A 26,321-nucleotide genomic window follows, 5' to 3' on the forward strand; every position below is an offset into this window, starting at 1 on the left:
TTACTATTAGGTAACATGCGGACAGTTTTAGGGATGGGGTGACATTCCCAATATCACCAGCCAGGCACAGCCCTAATGTTTGGATAATCTGAGGCAGAGGTGAGATATTTAGAATAAGACGGGGTGTTGCAGAAATGTGGGCCCAACCTCTTTGTTGCACAGACACACAAAGTGACTTGTTTTACCGAGATGAAAGGAGCCCCTTGGAAGACGCCTGGAAGTGCTCCTGCACTTCCTGATACCAGGGCTGCCTGCTGGGCACAGGGCTGTCCCCTGCTGTTGTCCCCCGGGTGCAGACACCCTTTCTGCAGTGACCTGCAGTGAGCGAGGTGCTATAAGGGGTGGCTCACCTCTCCTTACAGCTCGTAAGGGGAGCACCAGGCAGATGCAGTGTGCATGCTGGTCAGGCTCCGGCAGCCCAGGGGTGGCCCCTCACTAGGCTGGAGGCTGGAAATGTATTCTCTGCCCAATCATAGGCCTCTTTTGTCCCCAGTGGGAAGAAAAGTGATCCTGACCGTGCCAGGGTAGTGGAGAGAATCCAACAAGACAAGGTGGGAAAAAGCACTTCGACTTCAGTGCAGTGCTAATGTGACTTCTTACTGTTCCCATTTTTATTGCTATTGTTTTTTATTCTTGTGAATATAAGGAGTTAAACCAGTCTACTTAAGCCAAATTGATTTTTTGTGGCATCATTCAGCCATCAGGGTGAACTCCAGAAAGCTCCAGTGTCTCAGCAGAGACAGCCAGGGGCAGGGAAAGCACACGTCTCTCTCTTTCTGGGAGACGGCCGACTTTGGCTCAGATCCTGGTTCTGCCACTGACCGACAGTGTGGCTCTGGTGCCACCACATCGCACTCAGGGCTGCTGTAAGGACAGAGCCAGTTCGCAGGATGACGCAGCACAGGGCCCGCGGCAGGAGGAGAACCAGGGACCTCCCCATTCTGTGAGGGAGAAGACCCATCTTACAGGTGAGAAAAACAAGGCTCAGAGAAGTCAGGTAAAGTCGACAAGGCCACAGGCTCCATGAAGGGTGTGGCAAGGAGCAGACCCAGGCATGGACCCTACCCTGATCCTTCTTGCCCTTGGTGTTCCCAGGGTCAGGACATACCTTGAAGTCATCCCTGTCCTTGGCCCGGCTCTTGGTGGCCGCATTCCGTGCGTGCACCAGCAGCGCCTGCCCGATGGCACACTCCACATGCTGCTGCAGAAGCTGCCCCACCTCCTGGGCCTCGGCCAGGAGCCGCTGCTGGAGCTGCAGCCGCGTCTGCTGAGCCTCCTCGTCCAGCTGGCTGGCCTCCTCCAGCACACGCGCCTCCTGGGAGGGAAAGCACTGGGAGCGAGGGCCAAGTGCTCCCTTCACAGAGAAGCTCTGGCCAGCACTGGGATATGGGGTTGGTCCTATCCATGGCTCAGAGGTTGGAAAAGAGATGGAAAGGGCAGAAAGAGGTGGCCTCTCTAGGCTTGCCAAAGTCAATGGATGGGGTTAGGTGTCTGTTGAAGATTCCACTCCCCAGAGAAAGGGCGTTTATTGAGCACCATCTCTGTGCCCAGTACCATCTATGGCCCCTCACAAGATGGTGGGGGGGCCTTGCTTGCCCTTCCAGAACATCCTGAGACCTGAACGCTAGCACTGAGGAAGACACAAGGGCTTGGAGAATTTAAGTAACTTTCTAAAGTCACACAGCAGAGCCAGGTTTTGAAGCCAGATCTGAGTCTCTTAGGAGACCACAAGAGACGCAGGGCACACAGGGCCCCGGGGGCTGCCGTAATTTGTAGAAACAAGATAAAGAAGTGAGCGGGACTGGAGCGAGGTCAGTGAGTCCTGCCTGCCCCTCAGAGCTCTCCTGGACAGAGGTAAAGAGACTGTGGACTTGGGCCTCATGTGTGGGTCAAATAGCAGCAGCTGCTCCCAGAGCTTGGCGGCTTCATGCCAGAGGCCTGCAGTCAGCCTACTTGGGTGTAAATCCCAGCTCTGCAACTTACCTATTCTTTCTTTCATCTGCTATCACACTTCAAAGAGATCACAGAGGCCTTCTCTCCCATGCCCCCAAAGACAACTGCACCTGTCTCCCTCTGATTCCAGATATGCTTTTTTTCCAGTAGAATTCTCTTTATATTAGGGACACTAGAACGTTTTGGCACCTGCTTGGCCCTGTGGGGCCTCCATTGTCTCCACTTGTTATGGGCTAAATTGTGCCCCTTCAAAATGGGTATGTTGAAGCCCTGAGCCCAGGTACCTCAGCATGGGAGGTCAGTAAGTGGATAGTGCCTTCGAAGGGGTGATTAAAGTCAAGAGGTCATTAGCATGGGCCCCGATTCAGTATGCCTGGTGTCCTTATAAGAAGAGATTGGACACCCACAGAGGAAGGACCCGGAGGACACAGGTTGAAGACGGCCATCTACAAGCCAAGGAGAGGGATCTCAGAATCAAAGCAGCCCACACCCGGATCTCAGAACTCGGGCCTCCAGGATGGTGAGCAGGGAATGTGTGCTGTGTGAGCCACACGGTCTGTGGAACCTCGCTACGACAGCCTCAGCGAATGAATACCCTGCCCTGCAGTACCGGGGGTGGTAGGATTTGGGTTCTGGCAAACCTCCACTTCAGAAGCTGGGGGCTGCTGCAGGGGCAGCACCTGTCTGAAATGGGTGGTCCTACCAGGGCCCTGAGTAGCTGCCACTGATGCTCGTCCAGGAACTGGGAGGACCCCTGCTCCAGCGCACGCTGCTCCCGTAGCTCCTGCAGGAGGCGCTTCTTCCCCGAGAGCCGCATCTGCGTCAGGGTGGCCAGGGCACTGCCGCGGAGCGCCAGCCTCCGGAGGGCCGAGCGCAGAAGCAGGTCATGGCCCTGCAGGACACACCGCGTGGACCTGAGAAAAGCAGGTAGGGGTGGGGTCAATGCTCTTGGCTTCACGGAGCCAGTGAGAAGCTCCCCCCACAAACAGCCAGAGCCCACAGGGAGCCCCTCCAAAAGGAAGCAGAGTGGAATCACCACCCTCTGCTGCCATCCTCTTAGGCATGGGTGCCTCCTGGGCACCCCACCGCTATCTACTTGTCTATTAATCTTTTTAACCTCATCACAACCTGCCCGGCTGTCCAATCCATGTGTATGGCAGCCTAGGGTATGCAGCCACTCAAATTAATGATGTAACTCAAAATCAGCACATCCAAAGCAGAAATCTTGAGCTATTTTTGAGTTCCTATTTCAGTGATGCATGTAAAAACTTCAGTCTTCCAGAGAGGTTCATTTGGCTGTATAACTTGAGGCATCTGCTGAGAGGCTGAGAGGTGAACAGAGGTCTGAGAGTCAGCTACCAAGGAGAGGCTGGCAAACACTCCAGGCTTTTTGGTGGGTGCCTCATGCTAGGAAAAAAGTCCCTCCCCACAAAGATCTAATTCAGAATCAGCTAAATTCCAACATGGGTGGAGTGAATCTACCACTCTCTGCAATTCCCACTAGAAGTAACACAAATCCTCTCTGAAAGAAGATCCTATCATTTGAAGCCTTGAATTAGCTCTACAGTCCTTCACGCTTAGTGGTCATCATCCAATAAAAATAACCAGACATGCAAATAGAAGAGGATTAACTGAAAATAAAGAGAAAACCAACAGCAGAAACATGCCCTCAGATATCAGAAAGCAGAATAGTCAGACAATGACCTTTACACTAATTATTATTAATATGTTCCAGAAACTAAATAAGACGAAGAATTTCAGCAGATAACTGGAAAACTATACAAGAAATCAAATGGACATCCTAGAACTGAAAACACAATAACTGACATGAACAACTCAAGATATGAGTTTGGTACCTGATAAAATATGGCTGAAGAGAGAGTGGCTGGGAGGTACCTCAAAGGAAAATATCCATGCTGAACCACAGAGAAGAAAAGAATAAAATATACAGAGTAGCATGTAAGAGACATATGGGGTAAGGTGGAAAAGCATCATAACTTCTGTCACTGGAGTCCCAGAAAGAGAGGAGGGAGAAGGCCGGGAGCGGTGGCTCAAGCCTGTAATTCCAGCACTTTGGGAGGCTGAGGCGGGTGGATCACGAGGTCAAGAGATCGAGACCATCCTGGTCAACTTGGTGAAACCCCGTCTCTACTAAAAATACAAAAAAATTAGCTGGGCATGATGGCTCGTGCCTGTAATCCTAGCTACTCAGGAGGCTGAGGCAGGAGAATTGCCTGAACCCAGGAGGCGGAGGTTTCGGTGAGCCGAGATTGCGCCATTGCACTCCAGCCTGGGTAACAAGAGCGAAACTCTGTCTCAAAAAAAAAAAAAAAAAAAAAAAAAAGAGAGGAGGGAGAGAATGGGCAGGGGAAGATCTAAAGAGAAAACAGCTGAGAATTTCCATAAACTGATACGAAAACCCAAATACATATCAGCATGAGGATTTACATTAAACATAAATGGACTAAACATTAATACAATTAAAAGACACATGTTTTCAGGCTAGACAAACCCCCCAATCACTCTCTGTTGTCTTCAGTATGGCTCACCAGGTCTCCCTGGTCCAAGACTACTTATGCTTCCATTATCTTCTATTTCTTTTTGAGATGGAGTCTCATTAGGTAGCCCATGCTAGAGTGCAATGGCGCGATCTCAGCTCACTGCAACCTCTGCTACTGGGGCTCAAGCGATTCTCAGCCTCAGTCTCCCAAGTAGCTGGGACCGCAGGTGCTCACTACCACACCCAGCTAATTTTTTGTATTTTAGTAGAGACGGGGTTTCACCATGTTGCCCAGGATGGTCTCGAACTCCTGAGCTCAAGCAATCTGCCTACCTCAGCCTCTCAAAGTGCTGGGATTACAGGCGCAAGCCAGCACACCTGGCCACCAGGCTCTTCTGATGTCTCCCCCGTATTATCCAGTTTCATAGCTAGACACCTACTTCTTGATGGTATACACAATTTGCTTTCTGGAAAGGGCTGGACAACTAAAAAAAATAGTAATATCAATACTCAAAGGAAAAGAAATTGAAAATAAATTCTACCAATAAGACACATGCACTTATATGTTCACTGCAGCATTATTTACGAAAGCAAAGACAAGAAATCAATCTAGGTGGAGTGGATAAAGAAAATGTGGTACATATACACCATGGAATACTATGCAGTCATAAAAAGAATGGAATCATGTTATTTGCAGTAACATGGATGCAGCCAGAGGCCATCATCCTAAGGAAGCTAATGCAGACACAAAAAAACAAACACTGCATGTTCTCACAGGTGGGAGCGAAACATGAGGCACATATAGATGTAAGGATGGGAACAACAGACACTGGGGACCACAAGAGGGGGCAAGGTTCAGAAACGACCTATGGGTGCTGTGCCCACTACCTGGTGAGGGGAGCTGCACCCCAATCTTCAGCATCACGCAATACAGCTTTGTAACAAGCCTGCACCTATGCCCTCTGAATCTAAAATAAAAAATTGAAAAATAAAACTAAAAAATAGCTATATCCAAAATTTTTTTCTCAGCTGGGCGTGGTGGCTTGCACCTGTAAACCCAGCTACTTGAGAGGCTGAAGCAGGAGAGTCGCTTGAACCCTGGAAGCAGAGGGAGGTTGCAGTGAGCCAAGATTGTGCCACTGCACTCCTGTTCAGGTGACAGAGCAAGACTCTAGCTCAAAAAAAAAAAATACATGTGTGTGTGTGTGTGTGTGTGTGTGTGTGTGTGTATTTTTTATATGAAAGAAGGAAAAATTACTTTCTAGCAAATTGAAAAGACCATATTGCACTAATAGTTATAGCAAAAATGTGAAAAATGAATATAAAAACTGATAATAAATTGGGGAGTGGTTGCAATTGGGCACAAGAGATCTTTTTACAATTGTGATCACATAGCAATTTTGGGGGTAACAGAAATGTTCTAAATTTGGATTGCAGTGATAGGGGTAGAACTCAGTAAATTTACTAAAAATCATTGAATTATACTCATAAAACAAATGTATGTAAACTATACCTGAAAAAAGCTGTTTAAAAAAGTTCCTATGACAGACGAGTCTATGAAGTAGGCATCATTAGCCCATTTTATAGATGAGGAAATCAAGGCTAAGAAATGTTAAGTCATCTACATCCAAAGGAAGGCGAGGGGCAGTCAGTGTACCCACTGTTCAGATGAGGACGCTGAGGCTGGACAAAGCATCACACAGGACACAAGCCCCAGGCCTTCAGAGAGCTGTACTCACTCTTCAGTGAGGCCGCCCAGTCGGCCCAAGACGCCTTGGATGGTGCTCTCGTGATCCTCCCGCAGCTGCGTGAGCAGCACGCTGGACAGCGCACACTCCTCCATCCACACCTGAACCCGTGGCAGAGGGACAGAGCGGGTAGGTGGTTAGTTGTTTTTTGTTTTGTTTTTATCCCTTTCTGCCTCGATTTCATTGATATTTTCTCCCGTATTTTCTTCTAAAAGCATAGCATCTCTCCTATTTGCATGTAGGAAAAATGCAAATAGGAAAATTTTTAATTTTAAATGCAAATAGAAACATTCAGGAAAAATGCAAATAGGAAAATTTTAAATCAAAGTATCTAAAATTTATCTTCTGTATAGTGAGGAACGAGTCTAATTTTCTCTGGATAAATGGATAATTAATTGTCCCAACCCTGTTTATTAAATAATTCATTTTTTTCTGGCTTTCCTCCAATGCCACCTTGTCTGTACAATCAACGTATACACGCACATCTTGTCCCAGGTTTTCTATTTTGTTCTATTGGTCTGTCTATTTCTGCACCAACACCATGCTTGCTAATGCTGCAGCAATCAAATGTCAGTGCAGCAAGGGCAGATCCCCCGCTTATCCTCTTGTTCAAAGCTGCCTTAACTGTTCTCGGTTGCTTTCCCTTTCAAACGACTTTTAGGATCAGCTGGCCAAGTTTAGGGGAAAAAAGACTCTAGAATTTTCTCATAATTGGGTTGATTTTACAGATCAATTTGGAGAGAATCACCATGTTTACAAAATTGAGCTTTCAACCTCAAAACATGCCATTGCTCTCATTTTTCTATATGCCTTCAGTAACATTTTATAAACATCTCCCTGAAGGTCTTATACATGTCGGTCAACCTATTTTTAGGCATCTTGTGGCTTTTATTCTAAAGATGATCTTTCTTTATCACTGGGTGTTGCTGGTATGGAGGAAATCTCTGGGTTTGGGACCGATTTTGTATGTGGTGACATTTCAGAGCAATCTTCATAGTTGTGACAGTTTGTCTGTAGGTTATTTTGGCTTTCCAATAGAGACATTTGAATAATCCACAAATAATGCACAAAATTTGATGGAGGAGCATCCGCTCACCCTTGCTGATCGTGTTGTTCAGGACAGATCTTTCCTGGCCTGACTTACTGTTTGGTCAGTCTGTTACCTTCTGTGAGATGGGGTATTAAAATCTTCCATCATGGTATCAACTGTTCATCTTTTTTTTTCAAGTCTGTCAAATTTTGCTTTATATATTTTGTGGCTAAATTGTTGTATGTTCGTCTTACACGATGTAATGTTTCTCTTTATCCCCCCAAAAAGTTTGCTACCTAATGTGTAGTTTGTCAGATCTCAGTATCATGCAGTTTCTTTCGGTTGATATTTGTCTGAGATATTGTTTTCCTTTCCTTGGCTTTCTAATTTTTGATGATCTAGCTGTGTCTCCTGTAATGCCACACAGCTAGATTAGGAAATGTGTTTTTTAGCAATTTAAATGGATCTGCTCGTTTTCACTGTGACTAATGGTACGCTTGGACCTATTCCCGCTGTCTAATCCTGTGTTTTGTAGATACTGTGAAATGTGCATTGTTCCCAACTTGTTTTTATCTTTTACTGGTGTGGAAAGTAGAAAAGTTCCTTTTTAAGGTTTCTTTTCTTGTTAAAGAATAAGTGTGCTAACAACTTTGTAAAGCCCTATGTAGCTGTTTGACATGCCGTGCTTACAGGCACGCAGCACATTCCATGTCCTTGTATTTTAAACAAGATACCTGTGCTGGACATGCTCACAGACATGTCCCAGCTCTCCACTGCTTTTACCTGTTTAGAAAAGTTTTAAGTTGTTAGCCAGTCGGGTTTTAGTTCAGATTGTGAGGTCTGGCTCCAATCAACGGAGAACACACACAGCAGTAAGGACGACCCCAAATGCATAAGGGATACATTTGTATGTTTCCCTTTGTTCCTTGTACTCTCATGGCACAATAGCTAGTGAGGGTCCCCTTCCTGCAGTCACGCGTTGCTAAAACATCTCATCTCAGTGCTAATTTTTCTTTGCAGCACCGAGTATCTATTTCCAACAACTGTATTCATCATTCTTTGGATCTCTAAGCTGTATTCTGGGATATTTTTTGCCTCTACCTTGGAAGTCATATATTCTGTTTAGTTATTTTACTCAGTCAATGCACTGCAAAGACCATCAGAGCGCCCCTGTGGCTGAACAGATTGGTTTATCACCTGGTGCGGCAAGGGAAAACGTGTAGGGGGCGAGAAAGGCCCAGGTGTGGGCTGTGGGAGGTGATTTGGGGAGGGTTTAGTGAAGCCAGGCTTGGCTCAGCCAGGACGCGGTGTCTGGGCATGTCAGGGGCGGGGAGTTGGACAATGTTTCCCATGGATTCAGATGTGGTTGCAGGGTGCTGTCATTTTTGGCTCCAACTTTCTTGTAGCAGAGGGACCTCATCCAGGGTTGATGCTCGGTGGTTGGTTGTTCAATCAGCAAACACCCAGGTCCAGCTGTGAGTAACAGGCTAGCTCCTGGATGGGAGGGGCTGCTCCTTTCTGTCCTACGTGGTTACTTTTCAGTTTTTAAGTTGCATATTTAACTTGTAAATATAAAGTTAATACTTCCGCCCTCCTCCAGACTAGGAGAAACATGATTCCAGGGTTCTCTCTGCCTTCTCGGATACTGATCTCCATTATTTTGGTTCTGTGCTGTTTTCTAAACTCTTCATTGTTTAAATTACCACTGTTCCTTTGTCCAGTATTCTTTCTTGTTTCCATCACTCCCTCTGTTCTCCTTTACCGGTTTAAAATTGCCGGTTTCTACAGAATAAGATACGTTCTGCTCCTACAGGATCTTGTCATCCTGTTCTCCAGGTCTCTTCTTTCATATTTCCCATCTCTTTAGACCTCTGAGCTGTCTTCTGGAACCACCTTCTCACATTTATCTTCTAGTTCATGTACTGTTTCTTTAGCCTCAATTTCATCTGCTATTATATTAATTAATCCACTTAGATATCTGTTTTCATTACTATAATTTTCGTTTTTATCTTTCTTTCTTTCTTTTTTTTTTTTTTTTTTTTTTTTTTTTTGAGATGGAGTCTTGCTCTGTCACCCAGGCTGAGTGATCTCCTATAAGATCTCGGCTCACTGTAACCTCTGCCTCCCAGGTTCAAGTGATTCTCCTGCTTCAGCCTCTCGAGTAGCTGGGATTACAGGCACCTGCCACCATGCCCAGCTAACTTTTTGTATTTTTAGTAGAGACAGTTTCACCATGTTGGACAGGCTGGTCTTGAACTCCTGACCACAGGTGATCCACCCGCCTCGGCCTCCCAAAGTGCTGAGATTATACATTAGAATGTGCTTATAACGTGTGTTCTTTTGAAAACAGAGGGGATTAATAGCCCTTAAAACAAGACACTGTGAAACAAGACAAGACACTGAGAAACTATACCTTATGAATGAAAATTATAGTAATGAGGCCACGCGTGGTGGCTCATGCCTGTAATCTCAGCACTTAGGGAGGCTGAGGCGGCTGTCACACAGGTAATAAACAGTGGGGCAGGAACTGAAATTTACGTCTTTATGTCTCCAAGGCTCACATATTTTCTAAATCCACCATGCTCCTCCCTGATGATCTCACATCACCAGGAGATGCACCTAACTCAGCAAGACGATGATAAAACCAAGGCCTCCATCCTTCAGGTAAGAGAGACTTCTTCCCTTTTCTATGGTAAAAGGCTGTACCTCTGGCAGCCTGGAGATGGTGCATGCTGCATTTGGAATGCAGATAAAACACAGGCCTGGACAAAAGTACCTGCAGCCTAGACTTCAGTTCTAGTGGACGCTGTAATTCATAACACATGCACTTAACTCTCACAAAACTGCACTGTGCTACTGGAACAGTTCATTAAATCCCATCTCTGATCCCTCTTGTGAGGAGTTTACAGTAATCTGTTAGAGTACTAGGGAAACCAGAACATTCTAGAAAATTCTACAGAGTCTTTTTTTTTTTGAGATTGGAGTCTCACTCTGTTGCCCAGGCTGGAGTGAGGTGGTACAATCTCAGCTCACTGCAACCTCTGCCTCCCAGGTTCGAGTGATTCTCCTGCCTCAGCCTTCCAAGTAGCTGGGATTACAGGCACATGCCACCACGCCTAGCTAATTTTTGTATTTTTACAAAAAATGGCGAAATGATGGAAACCACCCAGAGTAGGTTTCACCATGTTGGCCAGGCTGGTCTCAAACTCTCAACCTCAGGTGATCGACCCTCCTCGGCCACCCAAAGTACTGAAATTACAGGAATGAGCCACCGTGCCTGGCCAGTCTTCATTCTTTGAAAGGTGAGTTTGCATTGTCACTAAAGTATATAAGGGTCTTTGCTGGGTGTTTTGAGAATGCAGCTAAAATTAGCAACAGGATTCCACGATGAGTGATAAGGCCAAGACCTGCACGAGACGCGGCCTGCAGGAATCACACAAACCTCTTCAGCATGATCACATGCAGGCTGGTCAATGCTCACGTTCAGAAGAGCTGCTTCCTCGGGCTAGAGTGCTGGTTCGCTACCAGGTCATTCGGTGGCCTCGGGTAAGTTTTACTCTTCGTCTCAAACTTTTGTGTATTATGGGGAGAAAGGGAAGAGCTACTAATGGATGCCTAGTATGTGCTGAAAATTTGGTAGTGTCCTCCTGGAAACAGGGAGGGTTTTTAGGTGGGGTGAGCTCTAAAATCAATTCCTGAGGCAAACACCGGAGTGCTGGGGGCAAGTGGGGATTGCAGTTTTAAACAGCACAGTCAGAGTAGGCCTTGCTGTGAAAGTGACAAGGGAGCCAAGGTCCGGAGCAGGGCAGAGTGAGGCTGCAGCGCGCCCAGAAAGCCAGAGGGGTGCAAGGAAGCAGCGGGGCCTGGCGGAGCATGCAGGTGGCATCAGAGGGCAGCCAGGGCCTGACATGGTGGGCTTTGCAGAGTGTGGTGAGGACTCTGGCTTTATGCTCTGTGAAATGAGAAGCTGCTGGGGGTTCTGCACAGAGAAGCAGCATGATGTGACTCAGTGTTCCCTATCACATCTACTGTGCAATGACTGTAAGATGCCCACTTATTTTCAGTATCACTAAGAGAGAAAAGTCACTGCTAATTAAATTAAAATGCCTCTTGATTTCAGGGATGTTAAAATATTTTTAAATGTGTATCCTAAAGATTAGTGGCAAATAGGATGTCTTAAAACAGGGGTGTCCAATCTTTGGACTTCCCTGGGCCACACTGGAAGAAGAACTGACTTGGGCCACACATAGAATGCACTAACATGAATGACAGCTCGTGAGCTAAAATAAAATAAAATAAAATAAAAATGCAAAAAAAAAATCACATGATGTTTTAAGACAGTTTACAAGTTTGTGTTGGGCTGCATTCCAAGCCATCCTGGAATGCATGCAGCCTGTAGGTCGGACAATCTTATCTTAAAAGTATCACTCTGGCTGGGGCTTGAGAATGGAGGCAGAGCAGCTGGTCAGCTCTTACAGTAACCCAGGCAAGAGGCACAGTGGCTTTGACCAGGGTGCTAAGAGGGCAGGTGCTGAGAAGTGGTTAGACATTCAGGATTAGACTGAAGGCAAAACTAATAGGATTTCTTGGCAACCAATGTAGGGTGTGAAAGAAAGAGGAGTCAAGGATGACCCCAAAGTTTTTGCCCCAATTTAGTAGAAAAGTGGAGGAAGGCTGTGAGTAAGGCAGGTTGGCAGGAAGAGCAACAGCTATTTTTGACACACCAATTTCTCAGGTCTAGCAGTCATCTAAACGGAGACTTTGTGTAGAGCTGAGTTCAGGAATGCTCCTGAGCTGAGGGTATAAGTTTGGAAGCTGCTGGCCTTGAGGGACTAAAATCTGACAAGAGCCATGTGAGTGAACACGGAAGTGACTCTTCTCCAGTCACACCTTCAGATGAGACCTCAGCCCCAGCCCAGGGATTGGCTGCGGACTTGTGAGAGGCCCTGAACAAAAGGGCTTGGTTAAACCTTGCCTGGGCCTCTGACCCACGGACATTGCGAGATAATAAGCGCATGTGGTTTTAAGCTGCTGGTTACTTGTTAACGCAGCATTAGAAAACGAATACAGATGGTGTGTGACTGGATGGGACCCCTGAGGCAGGGCAGATATAGATAAAGAAGAGGGCTACAGACTGCACCCCAGGGCTCTGCAGTGTTCAGAAAATAAGGAGCTGGGAAGGGGCCAGAAGGAGAGTGAGAAGCAGAAACCAGCGAGGTGGGAGGAGAAGCAAGAGGCAAGAGGGTGTTTCAAGGAGGAGGGAAGAGAGCAGCGTGGCCAAACACCCCCCCCCCGAGTCCAGTAAGAGGAGGCCAGAGAGCTCGGCACTTGGTGGAGAGAGCAAGACTCAGTGACGAAACGATGGAAACCATCTGGAGTCGAGTGCAGACAGAGTGAGGTGGGGAGCCAGGATTCAAACTCAGACAGACTGCCTCTAGCCTTGGCGTTCTTTACTGTCATGCTCAAGAGTGTACCAACTGCCACATTCCCTGCCCCACGACTACCCACTGGTGTGTTAGTTTCCTGTGGCTGCTGTAACAAAGTATCACCCATTTGGTGGCTGAAAACAACGCTTATTACCCTACACTGCTAGAGGTCAGACGCCGCCCCACCCTGAGGGGCTGGGGCAGGATCCATTTCCTTGTCTTTTCCAGTTCCTAGAGGGCACTTGCATTCCTGGGCTCACAGCCCCTTCCTGCATCTTCAAGTCCAGCAAGGGCTGCAGAGTCTTCCTCGCTGCCTTACTCTGACACTGAGGGTCCTTTTTCACTTACAATGAGCCTTGTGATGACATGGGGACCAGCCGGATCATCGGGAGAATATCCCCATCTCACGGTCGCATTGGTAAAGTCCTTTTTGCCTTGTAACCAGACATAGTCATGAGTTTTAGGGACTAGGACGTGGGCCTCCTGGGGGCCATTGTGGCTGCCTACCGCAAGGGCACTGGGAGAAGCCCAGAAGTCTGCATTAGAGCAGATGAAATTTTGAGAAACGGCATTCTACAACCCGTTCCAACAGCGTAATTCACAAAGTCCATAATTTTTAACAACTTCCCTGAGCAACGGGATGTGAAACTGCCACGGCCTTTTTGGATAGAAAATGATGTGGAAAGGCAATTTGTAGTCGATGTGTTTTGATTTTCCATGAATAGCTTTGTTGGTGCTTTTCTTCTCATGATTAATATTCATCTGAACTGCAGAGAGTTCATTTCTCATTTTTTCCATCGACGGGGAAACATGGCAAGTGGATCTCTAACTATCGTGTGTTAATTTAAGGCAATTAAGTAATCAGTAAATTAACTATGACATACACACCTTGAGAAAACAGTCTTGGGTCATACGTATATAATCAGCTGATGAGGTCATTAACTCTTCTGCTGCTTCCTGCATGCAAAACTCAGCCAGAAACCAAACCTTCCCCACATGCCAAGAAAAATTGACAATCATATGCTCACAGTGTAAACAAGTAAAATATAAAAAAACAGAGCTGTGGACAATCTACTATTTGCCTAAAATAACTTGAGACTCATAACCAGAGAGTTTTAGATGAATCACAGGTGTTTTATCAGAAGTCAAATTCTGGATTCCTTCACTGTCAACAGCATTAAATGAGTTGATGGATACCGTGCAAAAGGTCTTAACTTGCATTATCTCACAGCAATCACTTGGGTGTTGCGACCCTTCGTTTTCACACAGAAGCTGGAGTTCTGAGGCATTTTTAGCAAGTTGTGTAAAGTCACAGAGTTGCCAGAGGTCAGCTCACTGGCTAAAGTCACATAGCTCATTAATGTGTCTGCTCTGGCTCAAACCCATGTCTTGGACTTCTGAGGTTAGGGGCCTGGCTGCAAAACCACAATGGTCTTTAAAAGGCCCCTACGCACATTTAGTGGGTCCACTTCAGAGGCCCATTAGGCTCAGCTGGATTCTAAGACACTGAGGCTCAGGGCCTCCACCCTCCGCAGGGACTGTAAATGAATTGGTCTGCGGTCCAGGATTCGGAATGAATTGGAGGAATTCAGCTTCGTTTAGATCCCTTAGAAGAATACAGGGCAAAGGCAACGCTGTCATCATTTCCAAAGCTGCACTATTGTTGCTGGAAATGGAACTCGTTTTCCTGAGCCTTTACCATATTGCAGCCACTGGGCTTTACACAGGCGGTGTAAAGATGAAAATCTGCGTTGCTGTCCTCAAGGAACTCATAGCCAAATGCAGGAGACGGACAGTTGCCCCATGACGGGGCAACTGGAGGCCACTGACAGAGGACTGAATGAACTAGAAGGAGGTCTAAGAATTCATTTGGGCCGGTAACTAGGCCCTGTGCCTGTCCCCACAGCTGTGAGTGGTCGTGTGTTTGCATAATGCCTTCCTCTATCTGTTTTGTACTTTCTATTGCTCCAAGGAATCGTTTCAGGAAAACTCTTTTAGATGCTTCAGTCAGATTGGTCTTTTGTAACTAACTGCAAACCCAACTTAAAGAAACAGGGTTTGTTTCTGACAACCAGCATCTAGGGGTGGGCAGTTCAGGGCTGCGGCAATGGCTTAACAGCACCGCCAGGGGCTCGGGGCTGTCCCGACCGCGCTATCATCTGGAGCCCACCAGGCTCACACAGGCTGCCTCAAAGGCAGAAGAAGGCTGATGCACCTCCAGGCCTCCCGTGTGTTCTAGGAAGGAAGAATGGGACAATAAAGAAGTGGGCTGCTCCAGGCAAAACCGGCTTTTGTATCAGGAAAGAGAAGCCCTTTGCCTTGTCTCAAAGGCCAGAGCAGTGTTGCTCAGCCATGGCTAGTTGTAAGGGATCTGGAGAGTAAGGATGTTAGTTTCACAGCTTCTAGAGGGCAGAAGGCACGGGAGACAGGACATGTAGGCAGTCTTGGTGGATGCTGAATTTGAATATGCCTTCTTTTATTTAACAGTGTAATTTTTTAAAGACAAAATCAACGTGGGCTGGGCACAGTGGCTCACGCCTGTAATCCTAGCACTTTGGGAGGCTGAGGTGGGTGGATCACTTGAGTTCAGGAGTTTGGAATCAGCCTGGCCAACATGGTTGTGAAATCCCTTCCCTACTAAAAATACAAAAATTAGCCAGGTGTAGTGGCCCGCACCTGTAATATGGAGGCTGAGGCAGGAGAATCGCTTGAATCTGGGAGGCAAAGGTTGTGGTGAGCTGAGATCGCACCAACTGCACTCTAGCCTGGGCAACAGAGTGAGACTCCATCTTGGAAAAACAAAAAAAACCCCAAAAAACAAAAACAAAAACATCAGTGTGTTTTGTATTAGTTTCCTATTGCTGCTGTTACACATTGCCACAGCTGTGGCTGAAAACAACACAAATCTATTATCTTATAGTTTTGAGGCCAGAAGGCTAAAACGGGTCTTAACAGGCTAAAATCAAGGTGTCAGGAGAGCTGTGTTCTTTTTTGGAGGCTATGGGGAGAATGTGCTCCTTGACCTTCCCATCTTCTAGAACCAGCCAGAGTTCCTAGGCTCACAGCCACACCATTCCGACCTCCGCTTAGACCATCAAATCTCCTTCTCTGACTCCCACCCCTCTGCCTGCCTCCTATAAGAACCCATGCAATTAGGCTGGGCTCGCTGGGATAACCCAGAATCATCCCTACCTCAAAATCCTTCACTCAACCCCACCTGCAAAGTGCCTTTTGCCGTGCAAGGGAGCACAGTGTAGATATCTTTGTGGGGGGGGTCATGATTCTGTCTCAGCATATATCTGTGGTCTTAGTAATCAGACTCTCACTGAAAAACAGGAGTCCTGTGCATGCAGCTGCCCCACTCCCACAGAGCCCACTCCCTGTGAATCTCTTTCCTTTCTGCCATTTGGTTGGCTACCTATTCCTCTCATTCTAAAGAACATGCTTTGCTGCTCTTTCTTGACCGATCAACTTAAGGTATGATCTCCGACTTCCTGTTGCAGGAGATGAGGGCTCTGCTCTCTCATCCCACCCCGTGGTGGGCCACTGTGAAAGGGAGGCAACAGTCATCCCTGTAAAGCAGCTACAACAGGCACTAGTGGGTGCTCAGCATGTGAGATCTGTCACTCTTCTTCATGCATTTCTAAAATACAGACCCCAGCCCCTGGGTTCCCAAATGCCCGCACCTGCTGGTCTTGTTCTAGGAGCTCCTGGAAGAGTTTCCACTGCTGCCTCCGGAAGTGATCCGATTTCCCCAGCTGCCAGGCAGCGTTCTCCTGGACTTCCTGCCTCAAGTAGTCACACTCTTCCGGGGGGAGGCCAGTCATGCCAGGGAGCGTCTGAAGGAACAAGGTGTCCACAAACTTCTGGAAAGTGTCCATGGTGCTGCAGTACAGCTCCTGAAGCCAAGAACCACAGCTGGTGTTATAGGTCACGGCAGGACTCTGTGGGGCCTCAGATCCTCTCTGCCTCTCCTCCACAAGCCTCCCACAAGACACAAGGAGATCCACAGACAGGAACTCTGAAGTCACACATATGCAAACATGCACAGACACACATATACACACATACAAGTACACCCCCCATATGCATACACATTTGTACACACAGACACATGCACATGCACTCATACACATATGCATGCAGACACATGCACATATACACATGCACATACACACATGCACACATACACATGCACATGAATACATACACACCTCCACATACATGCACACATACATGCATGCACATACATGCACATATACACACATGCACATACACACATGCACACAGACATACACATCCACATGAACACATGCACACCTTCACATACATGCACATATACACACACATATACACACATGCACATCCACATGAACACATGCACATATACACACATGCACACAGACACGCACATATACACACATGCACACAGAATGCACATCCACACATGCACACCTGCACATATACACACATGCACACAGACATGCACATCCACATGAACACATGCACACCTGCACACACATGCACATATACACACATGCACACAGACATGCACATCCACATGAACACATGCACACCTGCACACACCTGTCGACCCATGCACACACTCCCACACACTTCTATACATAAAGTGCACATGAATTACAATACACTCATATATACTTGTGCACACACACTCCCCCCCACACACACACACATGCATGCATAGTCTTGGGATACACCCGCTACCCTAGAGCCATCAGCCCCATTCAGCCAAGCCTCACACCTGCTCTCCTTCCTCAGTGAGCACTTCATCTCTGGCATCGCCTTGAAACCACCATTTGGGTCTCCCCTGGGTCACTGTCCAGGTTATTTTCACAATCCCCACTGGTCTCTCTGCCTTCCCTCCACCCTCCGTACTTAGGTGAGTTATACTGAAGCCTCAGGTCTATGGAGGATCTCTGTTCCCCTCACACTCAGGACCACCCAGCAGGGCTTCCAGTCAGCTCAGAGGTGGCACCGGCCGTCTCATTCTGTTGCCTTCGTCCCACCTCCCCTGCCCCAATACCTTTCTAAAAACTACGAAAAACAAACCCACACCATAGATAATAATATGAAACACCTATAGATGCGATATTTGCATCTTTTTTGTGTGTTTTTATTTAAAAAATGGAACCTTACAGGTAGCCGAGTGTGGTGGCTCATGCCTGCAATCCCAGCGCTTTGGGAGGACTGCCTGAGGTCGGGATCCTGGCCAACAAAACACGGTGAAACCCTGACTCTACTAACAAATACAAAAATTAGTCGTGGCGCATGTCTGTAGTCCCAGCTACTTAGGAGGCTGAGGCAGGAGAATCACTTGAACCTGGGAGGCAGAGGTTGCAGTGAGCCGAGATCACGTCATTGCACCCCAACTTGGGAGACACAGAGACACTCTAGATCAGGCATCCCCAAACTTTTTACACAGGGGGCCAGTTCACTGTCCCTCAGACCGCTGGAGGGCCGCCACATACTGTGCTCCTCTCACTGACCACCAATGAAAGAGGTGCCCCTTCCTGAAGTGCGGTGGGGGCCAGATAAATGGCCTCAGGGGGCCGCCGTAGTTTGGGGACGCCTGCTCTAGATCAAAAACAAACAAACAGACAGAAAAACACGGAACCTTACGGGTTAAGCTGTAATTCTTCACGGCTTCCTGCAATTCTTTCCCCTCCCTCTCAGCCTCACACAGCCACCTCCGTGAAGTCAGTATCCCTCTCCAGTTTACATGTCTATACTTTCCCTGCATATCATGTTCATAAAGGTGGCTTTTGGTGTGTGCGTTAATTCACCCATCAATGGCACCTCATCGCGTGTTTCATTATGCAGATGCTTATTGTTTTGTTTTGAGACAGGATCTCTCTCTGTCGCCCCGGCTGGAGTTCAGGGGAGTGATCTCGCCCTCGACTTCCTGGGCTCAGGTGATCCTCTCATCTCAGCCTCCCAAATAGCTGGGATTATAGGAGTGCATGCCACTATGCCCAGCTAATTTTTTAGATTTTTCGTAGAGACAGGGTTTTACCATGTAGCAGAGGCTGCTCTTGAGCTCCTAAGCTCAAGGGCTTTGGCTGCCTTGACCTCTCAATGCGCTGGAATTATAGGTATAGGCAACTGTGCCGGGCCCAGAAGCTTTTTAAAGACACTCCCTTTCCCCATCTCGTCACTTTCACACCAGAATGGACTCCTCACCCTGCAATCCCTCCAAAATAATCCCTTCTCTGGAGCCTTCCCCGGGCCACTCAGACTAACATGGGGATTTCTGACCCTGGGCTCCCACCAGCTGTTTGGTTAGCCCAGCAGAGTATCTAAGCCACAGTTTACCTGTCATCCCCCATGAGCACAGCCCCTGAGATAGCGACTTTGTTGCACTAGGGTCTGGACCCGTATCTCATATCCTTTCCAACCAAGTCCCTGCCTGCTGTCCCTGAACTCACCATGCACCAACACAGTTAGAACAACCACGTCCCCTCTCTACCCAGGACCTCTCCACCATGTTCCAAAAACCAATTCGAGGTCTCCTTTTCTGATAAGGCCCCTGGTCACAGGGTCTGATTAGGTGCCCCGTGGCTTAGCTGAACATCTGCTCTCCTTCCTGGAATCTGGAATCTTGGTACATGTCAGGAAGCGGGTGTGCCTGTTTGACTGATCCCAGTGGAGACCCTGGATTCTAAGCTCAGGATAGCATCCCTGGTAGACATTTCACACATGCTATCGCAACTCTTGTGAATGAAGTGCATCCTCTTTGACTCCACGGGGAGGGGATTCTGGAAGGTTGTGCCTGGTTTCCTCTGGATTTTACCCCTTGTAGCTTCTCCCATTGCTAATTTTGCTTTGAATCCTTTCACTGCAGTAAGTCTCAGTCATGGGTACAACTATAGGCTGAGTCCGTGAGCTGTCCTAGTGAACCACTGAATCTAGGGGTCTTTCGGGCCCCAGGAGACGTGCCCCTCCTTTGCTGCTGCCCCTCCAGCACTCACCACCCTTTGCAGGCACTGGTTGTGTGATTGCCCTTCTCATGGATGAGACCACAGAGTTTCTTCTTACCACCTTTGCATTTGTGGGGCCTAGCAGAGTGCCCAGCAAATGGCAGGTGATAATAAATAGAATTATTAACAATTATGAATTCTTACCATTGCCAGAATCAAGAACACTGTTATGCGTAATATCACTCAATCCACACAACAGTTCAATCAAGACATTCTATTATAATCATCATTTTACAAATGAGGAAACTGAGGCAGAGAAAATGAGTAACTAGGACACGATTTATAGACGGTAGGTCCTGGCCATTAGACTCTTAGACTCACACCCTTAGCCAGGGTCCTACATGGATAATTGGTTTTTTGAAAGGAAAATAAACATATCCTCACACATACATTTAGTATGGTATATGTTCCTAGGTCATACTTGCTATGCTTAATGAATATAAGTTAAATTTCATTCAAATCAATGTTAATTCAACCGAATGAAAGCCATACTCTTGAGCTCATGGTTCATGCCCAGCCTTTAAGCTGCTTTTACCTAGGGAGTATTGCTTGATTCAGAGGGGATGGTTGAAAGCCTGGGCAGGTCTTTTGACAGCCTGAAGCTGTCAGGAGACAGAAATTTGAGTTCATCATTCATTATGGGTGAAGATAAACCATTCCACACTTAAGGTTGGGACCCAAAAAGCTACACTGAAGAAATGTTAGTGAAATGGAAGGGAACCAGCCCAAACTGGTTATACAGACTGTAACCCAGAGTCAAGTTATTTAGATTGCCCAGGATATTTTAATCCCCAACTTTGAATTAAGGTGACCCTGGATCACTAGAGGTACTGATATCTGACAAAAGCAAAGGAAAATCCTCTTTGGAGAAGGACAGTATCATTGTATACTTGAAAATATTTCTACAAATAAATGTGCAAATTTGAAATATAGTATACAAAATATAAATGGACACATGAGGAGATAAGGTAACATGATGAAGGACCTACATGAACAATGGACATCAGAAACAAACCCACAGGTACTTCAGAAATAATTACAAGTCAGCATGTAATTACAGGACGTGTACTTTAAAGTATCAATGCTTACCATGCTTGTGAAGTTAAAAGCCACTCTTAAACCTTTAAGTAAGGAGCTGGAAATTATAAAAAGTAGTACTACTTAGTTTAAAAAGAACCAACTAGCAGTTCTAGAATTGAAAAATTTTGTCCAAATATTAAGAACTCAATATTAAGAACTCAAGGTTTAATTGCAGTTAAGGTGCAGCTGAAGAGAGAATTAGCACACCGGAAGATAGACCAGAAGAAACTAGCACAAAGCAAGGAAAGACTAAAGGATGGAAAATACAGAGGAGAAGATTATGACATAGAACACATAGTGGGAAGGTCCAACATGTTAAATTGGAGTCTCTGAAGGAGTGAAGAGAAAGTCTGAGTAGAAGCAATATTTGAAGAGATGAAATTTCCCAAACTGAAGGAAGAAATTCACAAACAAGGAATCCGAGGCTTTCTCTCTACATGTAAAAGAGAAGTTAAATAAGTTGTACAAGTTTACACACAGTTCTGACAGTTGAGGTCCAGTGCCCATGACCTTGATGCTACTCAGGTAAATATTTTTAAAGAATGAATGAGTAAATGAGTGAATGAATAAATGAATAGCCAGTACCTAGTAAACACAGGGTCACTTTTTGCTACATGAATAGCAGAAAAAAATAGTCTTTAAGAAAGACAAAACATGACTTGGCACAAAGAGGTCATTTCCTAATGCTAAAAGGTTTAATTCACTAGAAAGATGAAAAAATTATCAATTTGTATGTACTTAATAACATTACTGAATCGTTGAAATTTGCCAAATTAACAGAATAAAGGAGAAAAAATATTACACTGATTACCTCAGTAGAGGAAGATAAAGCATTTTACAAAATTTAATTTCTGTGCATGAGAAACACACTTAGCAAATTAGGAATGGAAAGAAACATTTTTAACTTGATTAAAGAAAAAAAAAGCCCAGCTATATTACATATTATACCTAATGGTGGAAACCACAAAGCAATATTAAGAAAAACTAAATTAAATATGACCTACATAAATGCAGTATACAATGTTTCTGGATTGGAAGACTTGATACTGTAAAGACATTAATGATCCTCAAATGGATCTATACATTCTAAATCTTAATCAATAACTATATGTAATATCAATTGAAGCAATACATACTCCTTAATCCAAAATTCCACTCTTCGGTATATCCAAGAGAAATACAGGCACACAACTTCTACAAGAAACTTCATGCCAGTCAATGTGTAATCGGCTAACACAAGATGACTCCAAAGTCCATCACCAGTAGGATGAGAAAATGTATGGTGCTGTATTTATATAACAGAACACTCCACAGCAATAAGAAAGAATGAACTACTGCCACACACAGCCACACAGATGAATCTCACGAATATAAAGTTGAGTGAAAGGCCAATGGGACAAGGCACATGCTGTAAGATTCCATTTACATGAAGTTCAAAAACTGCCTCAGCTGCACAACGGTGTCCAGGGGTGTGCTCTGAGACACACAACTGTAAATCAAACCCGGAATTTGATTTCTGTATCAGCTGGATGAAGGCTTCTGGGAGCAGGGAGGGTGTTAGGATGGGGAGGAGGCATGGGGGTATTCTGGGGTCTCAGGTACATTCTCTTTCTTGCTCTACATGGTTTCGTACATGTTTTACATTAATCATTTGTTAATTTATAAGATTTTGCTTTATTTATTCATATGTGTTATATTTCACGATAAAAATTGCTTCAATGAATGGGAAGGATAGACATTATTTTTCAGCCTCTAAGAATCCCAATTTTCTGCCAGCAGACAGATTTTTAAATTGACTCTCATTCTTGGACTCTCTGATTCTACAGCAGAGGTTGGGACAAACCTTTTTGTTTATTGTTCACAATTGTCAAATCACAAATAGATGCTGGGATTTGTAAATTAGAGACAGGTTAGCTTTGTAAAAGCAATACGGTCCATTAGCTTAGCCTCCTTCTAATAAAAAATGTGCTGGATCCTGTCTGCTCCCTGGAAAGACTCAGGTCTGTGTTCTTGTCGCACAGTCTGACAAGTTATAAAACACATCGCTTCCCACTAATGCTGGCACGTGTCATTTGGGAGATACTGATTTATTCTGTGCCTGAAATAGAACCAGAGTTAATTTGCATTATTGCTTTCCCAGTAAAGGGGTCAGGATGGAGGGGAACTCTGGTGGGGGATGGAGGCTGGCCCTGGGCCTCACCCCCTAAGCTTAGGAGGATGTCCCCTTCCCCTCAAACAGAAGCACACACAGCCCAGGCAGAGACAACCTGCTCACTCTGAACCTGCTCTTTACTCAGGTGTCTCCTCTACACCCTCATCCAAACTACCAGCTGCCCTCCCCAGGTTTCTCACTGAACAGGGACTTGGGGCAGGGAAGGTACTCATAGTCTGGAGCCTTTGAAAGCTTCCTTAACCTACTCGAGGCTCAGTCTTCTTATCTGTCAAGGGGGGCTGATAATTCCTGCTTTGAGGGCTGATTATGAGGATTAGAAAGGATTGGTAGGCTCACAGAACACAGCAAGCACTTAATAAATGCTAGCTCGTATGATTAGATAAAAGTTGGAGAAGTTAGTGTGTGGTTCTCAAGAAGTGTTATCCACTGCCACTGTCATTCTAGGAACAAAGCATTTCGGGAAAAGAGGTGAGAAGAATTCCCTCTGAGCAGGGGCAGTTTTTGTTTCAGTTGTTGAAAAGCAAGCAAGATGTGGGAGAGCAGGGAGGGAGGAGAGGTACACGGCCAGGAACGGGCAGGTGGCCCAGAGGGGCTAAAGTACAGGGTGTTGGGGAGGTAGAGGGCTAGTGACGGGGCCAGCATCACACAAGAGACCAAAATGCCACACTGCCAAGAGGAGGTCTGGCAGACTGGACCATGGTGGGGTTCAAGCAAGCCCAGGATGTAGTCAGGGCTGAAGATGCCCTGAGGAAGTTGCAGAGTCCACAGAATGGATCTTTCTGGATGCCCTGGACATGGCCTGGCCCCTGGGAGTCTTGTTCCTCACAACAGGAACCAAGAACACTCCCCAGGGACTGCAGCCTGATTATTCTGAAGATGTGCATTTAATGACTTCAGAGTAAAGTGTGCTCAAGTTCCCCTGACAAGTGGGTCCTAGAGAGCACAGGTGAGCTTAGGTCTCTTAAAAATGGGAATTGGGGGCCGGGCATGGTGGCTCACGCCTGTAATCCCAGCACTTTGGGAGGCCAAGGCAAGCGGATCACCTGAGGTCAGGAGTTCAAGACCAGCCTGACCAACATGGAGAAACCCCCATCTCTACTAAAAATACAAAAAAATTAGCCGGGTGTGGTGGTGCATGCCTGTAATCCCAGCTACTTGGGAGGTTGAGGCAGAAGAATTGCTTGAACCTGGGAGGCGGAAGTTGCAATGAGCCAAGATCGTGCCATTTCACTCCAGACTGGGCAACAAGAGCAAAACCTTGTCTCAAAAACACAGGAAGTGGGTTGAACAAGGGGCAGGAGCTCACGCGCCTGCAGTGCTGGGCCATCCACCAGCAGCGTGACCACGGGCCAACTCCCTTAGCAAAGGAGGGGCGGACACCTGCCTGGGGGAGAGCCCCAGAAACGCCTGGGCAGCTCAGCGCACTGCCTCCCACTCTCTCTCCTGGTACCCACGCCCCTTGCCACATAACTTTGCAGGGACTTCTCTGGGTGAGTGGGGAGCACCTCCCTGCCCCTGCCTCGCTGAGTTCAGGCACGTGACTTGCTTTGGCCGACAGAATGAGGCGGAAGGGCGGTGTGCTGCTTTGGAGGCTAGGCCTCAGCTATTGCTATGAGAACATGCCCAGCCTAGTCCACAGGTCTTAGGAGGAAGACAGGAGAGACAGGGAGCAAGGCTGAGTCACATTAATCAAGCCCGGCCGAGATCAGCCAACCGCCCACCAAGCTGCAGACCATGGGAGCAAATCACTGCTTTCTTCAGCCCCTGGGTTTCCAGGTGTCTTGTTACACAGCATGACTGTGATCATAGTTACCTGGACAGCAGGGACTGGAGAGGGTCCTAACAGTGAAAGCTCTTCTCCTCACAGCGTGCAGAGGTTCATTTTGCAAATGTCTCCTGAGCACCTACTGCAGGCAACACTGTGCCAGGGACAGTGCGGTGACTGTGGCAGGTGTGGACCCAGACCTGAGCAAGATCACAGTCCAACAGGGGGTCAGACATGGCACACATGCTGCCCACAGACTGTGACGCATGTGGTGACCGGGAAGATGGAAGTCCTAAGACAGACAGGTCTGGGGAGAGGTCAGAGAAGGGCGCCCCTAAAGAAGTGACATTTCAGCTGTGACTCAAAGAGCAGGAACGAGCTGACCAGGCAAAGCCCAGGGAAGGGAGGAAGACAGTGGCAGGCACTGGGGTGGGAGGGGCAAGGGCACCCTTGGGGGAACTGAGAGATGTCTGAGCTTGGCCGGAGTCAGGGAGCAAGGGACAGAACTCCCGGAAGGGTGATGAGTGGGCCAGGTTGTGTGGACTTTGTGGGCCAGGCTGGCAGGCCTGTTGGGCCACATTAGGGATCTTGTGGGCCAGCTTGGGTGGAAGCCTCATGGGTCAGGCCAGGAAGGCATTGTGGGTCAGGCTGGGGGCATCTTGTGGACAGGCTGGATGGGCCTCATGGACCAAGCTAAGTGGTCATCATGGGCCAGATTAAGGATGTCAGACTTCTTGAGAGCAACAGGAGGCATTTTGGGGTGTTAAGTGGGCTCTTTCATATGGCTAAGAACTTAAAAGGAAGGTAGCTGAGAATTCCTGGATCAGAGAGGTTAAGTGATACGGACTAGGCCACACAGCAGGTATGCAGCTGAAATGGGTTCACAACCTGGTCTAGCTGCTTCTTGAATGACTCTTCTCCCCTCTGTACCTCTTTGCAGGGAGGTAAGATGGTTGTAAAAGTTATTAAAAGGAAAGAGAGGGCACTGTGAGTGGTGCTTCTGCAGAGAAAACACATTTACCCCAGTAGTATTACTAACTTAAAATAAAGAGGCACATTCCCTTAGTCTGTTTCTATAAAGGTAGGTAAGACTCATCCAGCCTGTTTTTCTCAGTCTCTGCATCCTTGGTGATGGCGTATCACCCTTCAAGCCTAATAAAGAACCACAGAAACTGATTTGCACCCTGCACCACGCATGGACACCTGCTTCCCAGAGACGGGGAGGTCTGTGGGGCCCAGGCTTCTATTATGTCCTCTCAAGATCTGCTTCCAATAGGTTACTGCCCAGAAAAATCAGGGTTTTCATGGTCTTCCGGAAACAAAATTCTTTCACTCTTTGGAAATGTACTGTTTTTCTCTGTGACACAGAATATCTTTATTGGGACGTAAAGATGTTCACGTCCCAATCCCTGGAATCTTTGAACATGGAATGTTCCATGGTAAAGAGACTTCACAGGTGGGATTGAGCTAAGGACCCCGAGACAGAAGGATGATCCTGGATGACCCAGTTGGGTCCAATGTTATCACAGGGTTCTGATAAGCGAATGAGGGAGGCGGAGGGTCACAGTCAGGGAAGATGTGATGGTGGAAGCAGAGGCAGGGGTGGCACCATAGCTGGCCCTGAAGATGGAAGAAAGGGCCCTGA

At 46.8% G+C, this 26,321-nt stretch overlaps 1 protein-coding gene across 3 annotated transcripts in view; it reads right to left on the reverse strand.

Moving 5' to 3' along the window:
• EVC (EvC ciliary complex subunit 1) overlaps window positions 1-26,321 on the reverse strand; it is a 96,023-nt gene that overhangs the window by 12,401 nt on the left and 57,301 nt on the right. For all 3 annotated transcript variants that reach the window (XM_039468093.1, XM_039468092.2, XM_074395876.1), the window contains exons 12-15: window positions 16,344-16,556; window positions 6,193-6,302; window positions 2,657-2,867; window positions 1,109-1,315 (exon numbers count right to left, since the gene is read on the reverse strand). In XM_039468093.1, the coding sequence (XP_039324027.1) occupies window positions 1,109-1,315; window positions 2,657-2,867; window positions 6,193-6,302; window positions 16,344-16,556 (741 nt within the window). The remainder of the gene's footprint in view (window positions 1-1,108; window positions 1,316-2,656; window positions 2,868-6,192; window positions 6,303-16,343; window positions 16,557-26,321) is intronic.

The sequence above is a fragment of the Saimiri boliviensis genome, chromosome 3 (assembly GCF_048565385.1).
Source record: "Saimiri boliviensis isolate mSaiBol1 chromosome 3, mSaiBol1.pri, whole genome shotgun sequence".
NCBI classification, from domain to species: domain Eukaryota; kingdom Metazoa; phylum Chordata; class Mammalia; order Primates; family Cebidae; genus Saimiri; species Saimiri boliviensis.